General features: G+C 43.5%; 1 protein-coding gene across 2 annotated transcripts in view; it reads left to right on the forward strand.

Moving 5' to 3' along the window:
• The first annotated feature begins 204 nt into the window (after positions 1-204).
• The window catches only part of ADRB2 (adrenoceptor beta 2), a 119,726-nt gene continuing 103,702 nt past the window's right edge, over positions 205-16,228 (forward strand). For both annotated transcript variants that reach the window (XM_060240591.1, XM_060240592.1), the window contains exon 1: positions 205-1,360. In XM_060240591.1, the coding sequence (XP_060096574.1) occupies positions 211-1,360 (1,150 nt within the window). In that variant the 5' untranslated portion in view covers positions 205-210. The remainder of the gene's footprint in view (positions 1,361-16,228) is intronic.

The raw sequence follows: 16,228 nt of genomic DNA on the forward strand, positions 1-16,228 counted from the left end.
GTCTCGCCGAGCCTGGTTCTTCTCCAGAGCGCCTGCGAAGGTGAAGTGGCCGCGGGGGGGGGTTGGGGAACGTGAGGTCGGGCAGGCTGGCCAGGGGGCTGCGGTGCGGCGGGGGAAGGATCCGTCTCAGGCTTCGGAGCGGCGGCGGAGGGAAGCGGGACTTTTGGCAGCAGCCCGCGGCGCTCGGCTGACTCTCGGGCTCCCCCCGCGATGAGCGAGAACGGCAGCAGCGGCCACGGCGCGGCCAGCCAGCCGGGGGAGAGCTGGGTGGTGGGCATGGGCGTCCTCATGTCGCTGATCGTGCTGGCCATCGTCTTTGGCAACGTGCTGGTGATCACGGCCATCGCCCGCTTCCAGAGGCTGCAGACGGTCACCAACTATTTCATCACCTCCCTGGCTTGTGCCGACCTCCTCATGGGGCTGGCCGTCGTCCCTTTCGGGGCCAGTCACATCATGCTCAACACGTGGAAGTTTGGCAACTTCTGGTGCGAGTTTTGGACCTCCATCGACGTGCTGTGCGTCACGGCCAGCATCGAGACGCTCTGCGTCATCGCCGTGGACAGGTACTTTGCCATCACCTCTCCTTTCAAATACCAAAGCCTCTTGACCAAGAATAAAGCCCGGCTGGTCATCCTGTTAGTCTGGATCGTTTCTATCCTGACATCCTTCTTGCCTATCCAGATGCACTGGTACAGAGCCGGGGACGCCAATGCCCACAAATGCTACGAGGACGCCGCCTGCTGCGACTTCTTCACCAACAAAGAGTATGCCATCGCTTCCTCCATCATCTCCTTCTACATACCGTTGGTGGTCATGATTTTTGTCTACGCCCGGGTTTTCCAGGTGGCTCAGAAGCAGCTAAAGAAGATAGACAAGTGCGAAGGGCGGTTCCATCAGCACAGCAGTGCCCTCCAGGAGCAGAACGGTGGAAGGGCGAGTCACAGGAGAGCCTCCAAGTTCTGCCTGAAGGAACACAAAGCTCTGAAAACGCTGGGCATCATCATGGGCACCTTTACCTTGTGTTGGCTCCCTTTCTTCATCGTCAACATTGTCTTTGTCGTCTACCCGGAAAGCATCCCCAAATTTGTGTACATCTTTTTGAACTGGGTGGGGTACGTCAACTCTGCCTTCAACCCCTTGATCTACTGCCGCAGCCCGGACTTCAGGTATGCTTTCCAGGAGCTTCTCTGCTTCCGGAAGTCTGCTCTGAAAATGTATGTCAATGGATATTCAAACAGCAATGGGAAAACGGACTTCCCTGGGGAACACAATGGCTATCATATGCGAGAAGAGAGGGCTAATGAACTGCTGAATGAAGAAGGAGACTCCCCTACTGGGGAAGACTTTTTGCACTGTAAAGGTACTGTCTTGCATGGTAGCACTGATTTCCCAGGGGACTGAGTGTAGGAGACCTGATTCTTCCTCAGCAGGGCTTTCACGATCCGCGTGTGCCACTTAAACAGGGAAATGAATGTCAAGGCTTTTGCTCAAAACAAAAGTGAGCAAAAGTTCTACCGGTATATGGGAGGTGGCCCGAGCTGATTCATCAGTAGGCTGGGCAAGGTGTTTTCAGGAAAGGTTATTTGGATTTGCCTGTATCCATGTTAGAGTCTTTTCTTCAGCCAAGAGTCAAGACACTGTAGGGGTCAGCCCACAAAGGAGTTTATTATTGTGATAGGATGTTACCGTGCCCATCTACCTCACTGACGATTGACTAATATTGAACTGAGCTGCTATTGTAAACATGAAATCCTTAACTCAAGGAGCAATCGGATGGTACTGAAATGATAACTTTAAGGATTTTATTTAAAGATTGGTTGTATTGGGGTGTTTTTTTTATAGTCAATTGTTTACATTTTTTTTTTTAAAAAATCTTGGTTATAGTGACTGGATTTCTTGAACATGTTCTTCATGGTAGTTGACTATTCCAAGTGCTTTATCTGGAGAAAAGCCCACTCTATAGGAACCAGATAGTCTCCAAAATCCTCACGAATACCAGAGCTTTGTTGATAATAGCACAGTAAGCATAACTTTCAGCTCTTCTGCATATTAAATCTATATTTATTTTCTACCCACACAACTCTGATGTTATCTCATTTTCATTTGCTAGTATTATATGAATCCTAGATGTTTATGTGGTTGTGAAATGGAGACTGTACCTAGCATTGGTTTGTAACCCCCCCTCCTGCTCATTAATTGGATTCCACCCCCCCCACGTTTGTAGTTTGTGGGTGTCCTGCGCTTGGGCTTATGCTTCCACATTTAGAGCCCTGACAGATGGCAAAGTGTGCTTTGAAATGCCAGGGGACTAGTGCGGAATACGTCTCCTTATTGTAAAATTGTTAAGAAGAACTTTTAGCTGCAGCTGACCTCTGCCAGAGGTTGATAGCATGAGAGGAAGGGTGCAACGTTTAGCTTTATCTGTGCTACAATAAAATAACATGTTTTCAAGTGCAAAGGTGACTATAGCCCCTATTCCTCAAATGGGTTCATTTTCCCCTTTCTGACATCTTGTCCAGTGGTGACAGGAAAGTAAAGGGACTTAGTGCTTATAGCAAGTCTCTTCTCATTTTGGATCAACAAGTAGCCAGCCAAGCAATTCCCATTTAAGGTCCCCTTGCTAACAACTTAGGTTTATGGAGTGTTTTTACAGGCGTTAAGCTATTTAAACTATCATCAACACGGTAAACATTGCCCCTCCCCAAAGGGCTCTTTCCTTTTATTTATTTATTTTTTGTTGCTAACCCATTATTATCTTTCGGCAATGAATTCTGCAATAAAAATGGGATTGATCGGTTTCATTACACAATTTTTGATTGCAGAATTCACTTCCAGATGCTGCCCTTGTCGTTCCCTGCAGGTGGGCAGACTAAACTAAGGGTTTGTGAGGCTATCGGTATTTGATTCACCAAGTGGTATACACATTTCCTATTCCTCCTTTCCCCCAATCCTACCAGACAGCCATTGTTTCCTGTTTATGTTTGGGAAGGGTGCTATATGCATACCTCATTCTGTGATGCTGTGAAAAAACAATCAGGGTCAGTGCCTTTGGACACATTTTCCCTAAATGGCTGGTGATGATAAACTTGTGGCTAATTTCTGTTCATACTAGGACCCACAAGGGATATACAAATTGGCTGCTTTGTATTTTTTTTTTAAAAAAACCCATCACGAGTCCCACAGAAACCAAATAATCATTGAAACATTATTTTCATTTCCAGCTTTGGAGAGAAAGCTTTACTATGGGGCTTGAGCAATTTCTGCAGATACACCTTTCAGTTCAGTTTTGTGGGTGTGGGCATGATGCATGGTGTCTACATACACTTTGATTAGGCCAGCAAACCAAAAGCCAGTCTGCCATGTGACTGCGTGCCCACTTCCTGTTGCAGTTTATGGGGTGGCTGCATGTCACGTACAACCCAATACTTGTAATGGATATTTTTGTTTGCAATACCACCCCCCACCCCAACATGCAGCGTGAGACTCTCCCATCTGGCAAAGATCTTTTAAAAATTAAAATTACATCTGGAAGAAGACAAGGCAGGTTAGAGGGAGATGTGTTTTCCTGAATAATTAGGAAGGCAGGTTGCAACAAAGGTAGAGATTATTATTTTTTTAATTTTGTATTTAAAAAAGCATCAAAAGCCCTTGTAAGCAAGCTCTAGCAAATCTCTAGAAGGCATTGAGCTCTTTACTAAATGCTGAAGCTTGGTTTGGAAAAACCTCAGTGTCATATTTTGGGGTTGCTGACAACAGAACAGGACTGCGATAGAAAATGACTGAATTTTGCAAAAAGTGTAACAGGAAATGCCTCTATCTGGGTGCTAGGGGTCACCTCGCCTGTTCAAACACTATTTGTTTATTGCTGATTGGTCTCCTGGAGAGGACGATTGCATGATACTTTTGACAGTGCTGCAAAACAAATGCTGAGTTGGCCCCTGTTTCCCCGTCTTGTTTCCTATTTGCCTGTAGTTTGGTGTGATTTTGCTTGATAGAACGCCAAGCATTGTCTTGTTTCATTTCTCTCTTGCGTTCTGTGTCTGTTTGCTGCTAGTCCTGCAGGCTTGTCAAATAGAGAGCTGATATTCAGATGTGAGTCAACAGGTGCATGACAGAGGAGGGTAAGAGGTGTGAAGTGGGTGGAAGGCAAGCACAGTCTTCCCCACCACCAGCTGGGCAGCAAAGGGAAACGCTAAACTAAAATCTTAGGGTCTTCGGTTCAATAACGACCCAGGAACAGTTTTGCAGATGACACAGCGTACTCATTGACAATTTGTGTGTTGCTTCTTCTTGAACATCTTTATGGGTTTGCAAAGCACAATTGAGAAGGGGATGTGAAAGTGCCCAACGGAAGCAGATTAGAGGAAATAATGAAATCAGCATCCCATGCAAGGATTGGCACACATGTTTACCTCATATGCTGGTGTCCCGGATCATCTAAAAGGTGAAGATGCAGATTTGCTTGTTACTTCTCCACTTGTTAAAAGACTGCAGGACAGAAAGCTTTCCTGACCTTTCTGGACTAGAACTATTTTAAGCTTCTCACAGCAGAGATTCCCCACCCCCCCACCCTTGCTTCCATACACACACTACTGTGACCATTAGAAAATTTTAAAATGTAGAAGAAGATAAGGTAAAGGAGATTGTGAGCCGCTCTGAGACTCTTCGGAGTGGAGGGCGGGATATAAATCCAATATCTTCATCTACCTCACAGGGTGTCTGTTGTGGGGGAGGAAGGTAAAGGAGATTGTGAGCCGTTCTGAGACTCTTTGGAGTGGAGGGCGGGATATAAATCCAATATCTTCATCTACCTCACAGGGTGTCTGTTGTGGGGGAGGAAGGTAAAGGAGATTGTGAGCCGCTCTGAGACTCTTCTGAGTGGAGGACGGTATATAAATCCAATATCTTCATCTACCTCACAGGGTGTCTGTTGTGGGGGAGGAAGGTAAAGGAGATTGTGAGCCGCTCTGAGACTCTTCTGAGTGGAGGGCGGGATATAAATCCAATATCTTCATCTACCTCACAGGGTGTCTGTTGTGGGGGAGGAAGGGAAAGGAGATTGTGAGCCGCTCTGAGACTCTTCTGAGTGGAGGGCGGGATATAAATCCAATATCTTCATCTACCTCACAGGGTGTCTGTTGTGGGGGAGGAAGGTAAAGGAGATTGGGAGCCGCTCTGAGACTCTTCGGAGTGGAGGGCGGGATATAAATCCAATATCTTCTAAAATGTAATAATCAAAATGCGTACTTTTAAAAATTTGTGCATAAAGGCTTCACTTCCATTACCTGGTAACATTAGTTTGTTACGTATAACAAAGATTAGTAATAGGAACTAAAAGGGAAAGAGGAGCAGAATAAGAATGTGAAATGAAGACATGTCCAGAAAATACAGGAGGAGGAAATGGAGAGAACAAAGAAGCAATCCTTTAGAAGTAAACTCAGGCATTAGAGGATGGCTTCATGATGTTGACTTCTTATGACTGTAGTGATAGCTTCGCTTAATGTTAGGGCTTTACCCTGCTCTTAGGTTTGCCCCCTCATCTTTACTATTACAAATGACTGCAGAATCTAGTTAGATGGGATTTTGCAATCAAATCACTCCCCTTCCTGATTGCTGGTTGGGTTGAATCCATGGGATTTTTGATTTAATTAAGTTCAATTTCTACCCATTTAGCCACTTTTGAAGCCAAGAACTGTACCTCAAAAAGATATTCTGGGGCTTAGAGAAAGTGTTCTGTTATAATAACTTCTGCAGAGTTTCAAGAAAGCCATTGGAGAAAAATTGCCATAATAATGAAATTCTGGGGTCACGCAAATGCATTTCTAGAAAATGTTCTTTCTCTGGGTGTCCATGGTCTTTACAGACACTGGGAGAAAATATGCAATAAAAAGTGGGCTGGGAGAGAAGAGTCTTCTGTCTCTGGTGATGGGGCTCTGCTTCACAGAAGTTCATAAGCTCTGACAGATCTTTAATCCAATCTCAAAAAGTTGGAGAATCATTGAGCCCTAAAAGGAACAAAGCTGCAGGAATCTGCTCATCTCCAATGAAAATCTAAGGGAGATTGGTGTTCTGAGTTATGTCATGTGATTTTGGGTAGGAAAACTCTTTTCTCTACTTGAAATTATTATTTGAACAGTGCTGTTCTGTTCCAACTAAGTAGCTTTGCTTAGTTCTATTATTGTCAGACACCTCCCACTGACACAAAATGCTCACTTTAGCAACAGTTGAGGTTTGGAAGCACTAATGTCCAGATATTTTTTGCATGAAATACTTAGTAACCAATAATGGACACATGCTGATTTAGAACATTTTGATCAGATCTTTATAAGAACTTTCCTGGAATAGTACCTAGAAGGGGGGAAAAACATTGGAGGAAAAAAATAACGTTCCTTTCTTTGTTTCTTTAAAAAAAACAGTTATTAAGAAACTCAAATTTTCTTCAGGTCTACGCATCCTTGCCTCAGTAGAGGGGGACAAAGCACTGTTATTTCGAGCCAGGGCTGCTAAAGCATTTTAAAAGAGGTTGTAAAATAAAGTAACTGGGCATTGACTATTTTTCAGTTTGGTTTATATGGAAGATAAACATCTTAATTGAAAAAAAAGACATTAGTCTAGCACCAGTTCTTAAAGCAAGCACTACGGATGACCATTGGAGGAATAGCAAGTGTGTGAACTGCATGGTGACTGTGGAAACATATCCCTCAGTTTGGTGAGAGCCAGTTTGGTGTAGTGGTTAAGTGTGCGGACTCTTATCTGGTAGAACCGGGTTTGATTCCCCACTCCTCCACTTGCACCTGCTGGAATGGCCTTGGGTCAGCCAGAACTCTGGCAGAGGTTGTCCTTGAAAATGCAGCTGCTGTGAGAGCCCTCTCCAGCCCCACCCACGTTACAGGGTGTCTGTTGTGGGGGAGGAAGGTAAAGGAGATTGTGAGCCGCTCTGAGACTCTTCGGAGTGGAGGGCGGGATATAAATCCAATATCTTCTTCTTATTCTTATTCTTCTTGGAAGAGCTATTCAGGTTCACAGTGCATATGTTCCTCTGTTTTGTACATATTAAAGCACCAATTTATTTTCTGTGGTTTACTGATGGAACTTTTGCATGGGTCAGCGCTCATCCATTCATGGTGTCCCTTGACTGGTACATCTTCATTGTACAGATACTTAATTGGTAGGCCTGCTGGCTCTGGGCTGGAAAATACTTGGAGATGTGGGGGATGGAGGTGGGGGAGCTCAGCAGGATATAATTCCACAGACCTCACTTTCCAAAGCTGTCATTTTCTCCAGGGGAACTGATCTCTGTAATCTGGAGATCAGTAGTAATACTGGGAAATCTCCAGGCCTCAACTGGATGCTGACAACCCTGTCGGTGGCAATGTGCAGCTCTTTGAAAATCGAAGAGATATTCTTGCTGCCTGCTTGTCTCCCTTGACTGAAAGAGTGCCAGATTTGCTGAGTCTATGGAAGATGCTATTTTGCAAAACAGGCAGAATTTAGTTCTTTCCCAGAGCTGGGCCACTTACTCTTTGAAGTTATCATGTCGTTTCCCACACCGCAATGCACCTCCATAACCCCTTCAACTTGTGCCCTGTCACACTTTTTTCTTTCCCCTGCTCAGGCCAAATTGTTATGGCAATGAAAAGCCCTGCGCTTCCTGAAGTCAGATGCAAGAGGAAGGACATGTTGCTACAAGCTTTGGAGGGGAAACTGCCTGACAAATCTCCTTTCTGTTTGGAAACAGCTGTCTAGTACAGGGGTGGCCAACGGTAACTCTCCAGATGTTTTTTGCCTACAACTCCCATCAGCCCCAGCCAGCATGGCCAATGGCTGGGGCTGATGGGAGTTGTAGGCAAAAAACATCTGGAGAGCTACCGTTGGCCACCCCTGGTCTTGTACATTTCAAAGGAATAGTTTCGGAGTGTTATTATCTTACTCTAACGGGCAGACAAGCATGTCAAAGACTAATAATGAAATGACATATGAACATATGAAGCTGCTTTATATGGAATCAGACCCTCGGTCCATCAAAGTCAGTATTGTCTACTCAGACTGGCAGCGGCTCTCCAGGGTCTCAAGCTGAGGTTTTCCACACCTATTTGCCTAGACCCTTTTTAGTTGGAGATGCTGGGGATTGAACCTGGGACCTTCTGCTTCCCAAGCAGATGCTCTACCACTGAGCCACCGTCCCTCCCCTAATGGCTGAGAGAGCTCTGACAGAAACTGCTCTTGAGAGAACAGCTCTGACAGAGTTATGACTGACCCAAGGTCACTCCAGCAGTTGCATATGGAGAAGTGGGGAATCAAACACAGTTTGACCTGTAAAGCTGCTAGTCTGTTCAGTGTAAAATAGGTGACATGTAGTCCAGTCCTCAAGTAAGTTCTACAGAATTCAGTCAAGTAAGTGCACATAATACTATGACCTTGGAAGACAGACAAGCAATAAGTAAGGCATGGCAAGACAAATCCATATTTTGATTTAGCAATGCGCCTTATTTAATATTGAAGGCCACCTGGAAGGAGAAGCATGTGTCATGAATGAGGAACAGCATGGGGAATGCTGGCAATCTAATTGCATAAAATGGGTCAATGAAAAAATGTCCAGTTGGCAGAGGAACTGAGGAAGGAGGAACTGAGGAAGAGGAGGAGATTAGATTTATACCCCACCTTTCACTTGGAGTCTGACTGGCTTACAATATTCTTTCTGTTCTCTTCCCCACAACAGGCACCCTGTGAGGCAGGTGTGGCTGAGAGAGCTCTGACAGAAACTGCTCTTGAGAGAACAGCTCTGACAGAGTTATGACTGACCCAAGGTCACTCCAGCAGTTGCATGTGGAGAAGTGGGGAATCAAACACAGTTCTTCCAGATAAAAGTCTGCGCACTTAACCATTACACCGTACCGGAAACCACTTCAGGTTTTTCTCTTAGAAACCAGTTCACCTAATACCATTTTTTAGAAGCAACCAAATGGCACATAACATTGTGTGAGCTTTCAAGTTAACTCTTCCTTAGGCTGGATGTTATATACTATATACTAAAAACCTGTATGCCATATTTTACAGTAGAAAGGGAAATTCTTCAGGAAAAGATATCAGGTCCTGGCCAAGCCTGCAAAGTAGCAGATGAACCTTGTTATGTGACTTTGGGTCAGTCATAAAGTAAAGCAGGGGTGGCCAATGGTAGCTATCTAAATAGGGTTGCCAAGTCCAATTCAAGAAATATCTGGGGACTTTGGGGGTGGAGCCAGGAGACTTTGGGGGTGGAGCCAGGAGACATTGGGGGGCGGAGCCAGGAGCAAGGGTGTGACAAGCATAATTGAACTCCAAGGGAGTTCTGGCCATCACATTTAAAGGGACAGCACACCTTTTTAGATGCCTTCCTTCCATAGGAAATAATGGATAGGGGCACCTTCTTTGGGGGCTCATAGAATTGGACCCCCTGGTCCAATTGTTTTGAAACTTGGGGGATATTTTGAGAAGAGGCACTAGATGCTATACTGAAAATTTGGTGCCTCTACCTCAAAACACAGCCCCGCCAGAGCCCTTGATATCCGCGGATCAATTCCCCATCATTCCCTAAAACTGCTGGAGCTGTGGGGGGTGGGGCTTACCCCGCCGGCTAGCTGGCTGGGGGGCGGGGGGAAACTTGTAAAACCAGGAGATCCCCTGCTGGGACCTGGGGATTGGGAAGCCTATATCTAAATGTTTTTTGCCTACAACTCCCATCAGCCCCAGCCATTGACCATGCTGGCTGGGGCTGATAGGAGTTGTAGGCAAAAAACATCTGGAGAGCTACCACTGGCCACCTCTGAAGTAAGGCATTACATCTGGGTTAGAATAATAGAATCATAGAGTTGGAAGGGACCTCCAGGGTCATCTCCAACCCCCTGCGCAATGCAGGAAACGCACAAATATCTCCCCCTAAATTCACAGGGTCTTCATTGCTGTCAGATGGCCATCTAGCCTCTGTTTAAAAACCTCCAAGGAAGCCTCTGTTTAAAAACCTCCACCACCTCCTGAGGAAGCCTGTTCCACTGTTCCACTGATGAACCACTCTAATGGTCAGGAAGTTCTTCCTAATGTTGAGATGGAAACTTTTTTGATTTAATTTCAACCCATTAGTTCTGGTCCTACCTTCTGGGGCCACAGGAAACAATTCCACACCCTCCTCCATATGACAGCCCTTCAAGTACTTGAAGATGGTGATCATATCACCTCTCAGCCACCTCCTCTCCGGGCTAAACATGTCCAGCTCCTTCAACCTTTCTTCATAGGACTTGGTCTCCAGACCCCTCACCATCTTTGTCGCCTTCCTCTGGACCCGTTCCAGCTTCTCTAAACTCTTCTTAAAATGTGGTGCCCAAAACTGAATACAATACTCCAGGTGAGGTCTTACCAGAGCAGGGTTGTTTTGGATTTTTATTTTTGGACCAGCATGGCTGCTGACAGCTTTTCTCTTACAGCTGTCTTGCAGTGAAGTTAGTTTGGGTCCAAGGCTCCGTTTTAGATGGGACTAAAAATCCGTAGATGTTTCCACACTTGGATGAGTGAGCAGCCTTTCCGCATTAGCATTCTGTGGGCTATGTTTCAGAATCCCTTCTTGTTGTTTTCATTTCAATTCTCATGCTCCGACAGAAGGGAGAGCCCTCTTTGTAAGCATATTGATGGGTGCTTCTTGTCCATAAGCAGCTGTAGTTTACAGTTTCATATAAGCATGAAGCTTGGCTCCATCTAAGGGGAGTACATGGAATAATGACACCAGAAGGTTACACAGTTGGCGGGGGAGTCACTAGGTCTACAAAAACATTTTCTTTTCTGATAAACATTAACGGGTTGTCCTAACAATGAAACCAGACACAGGGTAAGAGCTGGGGACTTTGGAAAATCAGGTGCTGTTTGTTAACGAAGCTGTTTTACGGAGCACAAGGATTTAGATACAGGACACCGGTGTCAAGTATAGCCCATACGCTGAAATGGAAACTTAGTCCCTCTGTGCTGGAAGACTAATAATTCAATCCTATGCAGAGTTAGTCCAGTTTAAGGCCATAGATTCCAGTTGGTTTGGATCAGTGTAATTGCATAGGATTGCATTGTAATTCTCATTTGGAATGACAAATGTGCCAGTCTTTATTGATTTCAGCGCAATTGCAATTTGTGACTTGGATTATGCTAGTATATCTGTCATCTAGAATTAGCATATAAAGTTTCACATTGGGCTATGTTGTTGGGGTTTCTTCTCGTTGTTAAACAATTTTATTGATAACATATGGTAACAATATCTATTTATATCACCCCTATCCCTAACCCATACGATATTTTCTATACCCCCCTCCCTCCATTACTAGACTCCCGCCGAAGCTATATACTTAAAGTTAACTTACAAAGGTACCCTTAACTATCAAAATCTAAATTCATATTCTAACTTTTCCTAATACTTATTATTAAAAAATTGTCCAATGTCTTTTTACATTCCATTCTTTCTCTACATAACTTCTAAATTTCTTCCACACATTTTTAAACACTTCCATATCATAGTCTCTTAGTGTCCTTGTTAATTTATCCATCTCACTCCACGATAAAACTTTCAAAATCTGGTCCCATTTCTCTGGTATTATTTCTTGCTTCCACAACTGCACATACAATGTAGGTCTTCTCTTCCTCCCCTCTTTTTCTTTGTAATTCAGTCTTTCCCAGCTTCCAATGTTATTTAGATTAGCTTTAAAAAGTCTGAGAGATTGTAATCAAGTACCTCTTAATAGCTATGCAAATCGAACTTCGGTCTCTCCGTCTTCAGATGATTATCAGTTCCAAAAGAGAATGAGGTCCCGACAGGCTTATGCCAATTAAATGGCTCTGTAATACTTTGTAGATGCTGGAAACGCCACTTCTCTTAGGCGGTCCTCAAAGCTTCAAAAATATCTCCGAGAACCTTCATCAGCTGAGGTTAACCGCCTCAAAGTTGTCCTGCGTATCCTGGACAAATCTCTATCTGAGAATTGTAGGCAGAAAGCCCAAAAGAAAGGCTTTTTACTACCCTGAACAAAGTATTAAGTTTTTCCCTTATCCAGGGAACGTCAGCCCGGCTGGACTCTCACACCGGAAGCCTCGTTGTTGGGGTTTCTTCTCAATGGAATCTTATGGGGCTATTAGCAAGGGTGGCCTGTTGGGTGGAAGGATACATCGCGCAAATTATAGTCTAAATTATAGTCTAAGTCTGTTTAAGATTAAGCATCACATGCCAGCTTCCACACAGGCTGTACCACAACTCCTTGGAAATAAGTCCGATTGGATAAAGTGGGACACTTCAGAGGAGACTCGCATAGGAGCAAAGCGCCATAAAATTAAAATGCGGACAGTATCCTCCTAAACCTGAAACCCGCCTTGGAGGAAAGGAAGCCGTGTGGATGTGCTCAACATGCCAGGCAGGCTATTGATGTATTAATTTCCTTGTGGCTGGGAACATGATCATCTATCCTTTTGTCATGTGATAAATCAACAGTCACGATCATCTGAGCTACAGGAAATTTGGAAGGAGTACAGTACAGGAGACAGTTTCGGCAATGCTGAGCGCTGCAATTGATGTATTGTTGTTGAGGCCAAACTTTGTCCGGTGAATCCTATGTGCTAGCACATGCTCATGGTGAATGCAGCCTGAGCTGGTATTTGAAAAAGCAAATGAACATACACCGTTAGCTTGTGAGAGGCACCTTGAGGGTCATCCATACTGCAATGTGCCACCAGGAACTCTACATATAGGAGAATTAATTTTTTTTCAGTCTTTCAGAAGTCCGTGAGTTTGCAACAGGTGGAGGTGAGAAATACTGTAGCCTTGTTCCCAGTGTGTGAGTGCCAAGGATGTATAGCCCTGATTTATAATCTGCAAAAGTAAAGTACCTATCCTGTTTATACAGTGTAAAATTGATTTTGGAGTCAATCAATAAATTTACGTACAGCTAGTAATTTAAAATGTGTGCAAAAGGAGCTATGTCCATGGCTAGGGATAAGAAGCATTAACAACAACAGATATAGTAATTTAACAGTAGTTGGCCACAGAAAAAACACACCTCTGCTGAAGTGCACCATGCTCTGAGATTCTATTTTTTGAGATTCCTCTTCTGTGCCTCCACTAATCACAGTGGCCAGGAAAGTGCTATTGAGTTACATGAGCCTTTTGTCATGTGGTTAGTTAAACTGGGTAGAAACAGACACATGAAGGGTTGGGAGATGGGATCATGTCTGCTGGCCCCCCTCCAGTCTCCAGGTGTCCATTGTAACCTCTGTATAGAGGCCTACAAGGATATACCCCCATGTGCATATGGTAGGGTTGCCAGATCCAGTTAGGGAAATACCTGAAGACTTTGAGGGGAGTAGAACCTGAGGAAGTAGGGGGTTAGGGAGGGGAGGGACTTCAGTGGGGTATAATGCCAGAAAGTCTACCTTCTAAAGCAGCCATTTTCTCCCAGTGAACTGATCTCTGTTGCCTGGAGATCAGTTGTAATTCTAGGAGATATCCAGCCGCCGCATGGAGATTGGCAACCTTCTGACCTCAAAACATGCCATTTGTACCTTGTTTAAAAAGGTATAGCTTGTGCATTCAGAACCTACACACATCAGGCAGAAGGTGTGATCAGTGTATGAATATTGGGGAATGGTTTGGCATATGCAGACCTGTTTGCACTCTCCATGTATATATTTCTTTCCAGTCTGACCATCAGCATGCGGCCTTTTGGATGGGAGCTGTACATAGTGTATCCTTGACTGTTTAGCTGTTGATCTGCGATTGTCGACTGTGTTGTTTGTGCCTATAACTATGTGAGGAGATTTCACATGAAGTAAGACTCTTTTTTTACAGCCAATAAACCAAGTTTCACAATGTTGTGTGCAGTTAAAAGCTTCCTGAGTCATGTTTTATTGAAGTTCAGGAGCAGCCTGTACTCCTCTGTTTCATTCAATGCTGACATAGGATACTGAGCAGTGGTGCTGTGATTCTGTGCCCTCATAAGAGTCTCTGGAAGCATTCCAGGAACAATGGGGAAGATTAGGAATCTATCAGCTGACACAGCAGCAAGTTGGTACTGTCAGCATATTAGACAGATCAACTTACAGGTGGAGTCTTCTTTATGCAAGAAACCAAGTAAGGGTCTCCAACTGCCCTAATGTCACCAAGCTGATATTTGGTCCGTGACTTCTGCTTCTTGCATTCCCAATGAACTTTGTGTAATCCGATTGATTTTTTTGTTATTGTTAGACATACAGAACCTCTCTACCAACTCCATGAATCTTGATGCAGGCATGCAATCAGCTTTACAAATTATAAATCACACTCACTGAAATCTGCAAGCAACTGAGCGCTCTAGGAAGTTGCTGGCCAGTAGTAAGTGTGCAACAGTGTAGGCTATGGACCACATGAGCACTAAAGGGGTGCTTCTGATTGTTCTGTGGCTTCAGGATCCCATGCTGCAAGATAAGCCTTATAGGAATGTTGATGGAGTAGATTAAAGAACTGCTGAAAACAGGAACAGTGAAAACCTGAGGTACATCCCCTTCTATGCACTGAAGGGTGATTTTAGGAATCACACATTTGAGGCTGCTCCAAAAGACAAGTTTGATCAAGGAAGTCAGAGAGAGAAAAGAACTAAAAAGCCATTTTAATGTAATATATTATTCCAATGCAAAACTAAGTTTTTAGGTTTTAAACAATTTATTGATAACATATGGTTACAGTATCTAATTATATCCTTGCTATCTCTAACCCATATGTTATTTTCAACCCCAGCTCCCTCCATAACTAGACTCCCGCCGAGGTTATATACTTAAGTTCAATTATAAAGGTACCCTTAACCAATCAAAATTCAATGGCTTTCTTTTCTCACATTCATTTTAAAAAATTGTCCAATGTCTTTTTACATTCCACTCTTGCTCTATATATCCTCTAAATTTCTTCCACTCTTTTTAAAAAATGTCCAAATCATAGTCTCTTAAAGTTCTTGTTAGTTTGTCCATCTCACTCCACGATAAAACTTTCACAATCCAGTCCCATTTCTCTGGTATTTTTTCTTGTTTCCACAGCTGTGCATACAATGTCCTAGCAGCTGCAAAACTAAGTTTTTAAAAGGTCTCCTATAAAAAAAAAAGAGTGAGGGTCCATCTTACAGTCACAGACACGTTGCCGTTATGTCCCGGAAAAAAAAAATGTCTTTATGAATAACTTTTTAAACGAGGGGGGAGGGGTCCTTTTTACATTCATGGTCGTCTTCCTGTCAAGTAAACAGGTATCTCCAATGGTAGTGCATGAAAAAAATTCCATTTCATGTCACATATTCTATAAATTATAATTCAAATGCTCCGTCTCAGTGAAATGAAATGTCCAGAAATCTGATTACAAAGACTTGAATAGAATCAATGAGCGCTCAGAGTACATGGAGAGCGGCAGAGATGAAATCGGTAAAATGGTCAGCTGAATGCTTGATAAATGCTTGATGGCACTTGCTAAACGTGATGCTTGCTTGCTTGTTTGTTTAAAAATCCTGCTGTTGTTAAATGCTTTGCATAGGTATTTATTTATTTGGGTTTTCTAAAGGACATGATCTTGCTATTGCATGAAAAAACATGTCGCTTTCCTAGAATCTGGGCATGGGTTGATATAGTAGCTTCAAGTTGAAACAACTGACTGTCAAGAAAGCTCTTTCTTCATTATTCTACTCCTTCCTTCCCCATTATTCTACTCCTTCCTTCCCCCTTCTTCCCTTTCAGGTCTTCCATCTCACATTCCAGTCATATTTTGTTCATTATCTTTTGTGTTATCTCTCTTTATTTGTGTGATTTATCCATTTCTTGTGAGATCACATCATAAGACAGCCTGCTCATTTCCTCATATTGGACTCACCCCATTTCCCCCCTCAAATACATACTGTACCTTTGCTAGGTTGCCAAGCTGCCATTTGTGATCGTTGAACATCAGTTATGCAGACTTCAAACATATGGACAAAGTGTTCTAAAGAAAATGCCATGTGCCAATCCATCTTCCATGCAAAGCTTACTGAATGAATGAAAAATATACTACAATTCCTGGGCTGTTGTCATAATGAGTACTCAGCACTGGAAATTCCTTGGAGCTGTCTCAGCCAAAGAAGAGAACTTTGGAAATTCTTGGGTCATGTTTTGATTGAATCTGGTTTAAATGGTTCATCTCTGATTACATTTCTAACCATATGTTTGCATTTATTATAGAATC

The sequence above is a fragment of the Heteronotia binoei genome, chromosome 5 (genome assembly GCF_032191835.1).
Source record: "Heteronotia binoei isolate CCM8104 ecotype False Entrance Well chromosome 5, APGP_CSIRO_Hbin_v1, whole genome shotgun sequence".
NCBI classification, from domain to species: Eukaryota; Metazoa; Chordata; class Lepidosauria; order Squamata; family Gekkonidae; genus Heteronotia; species Heteronotia binoei.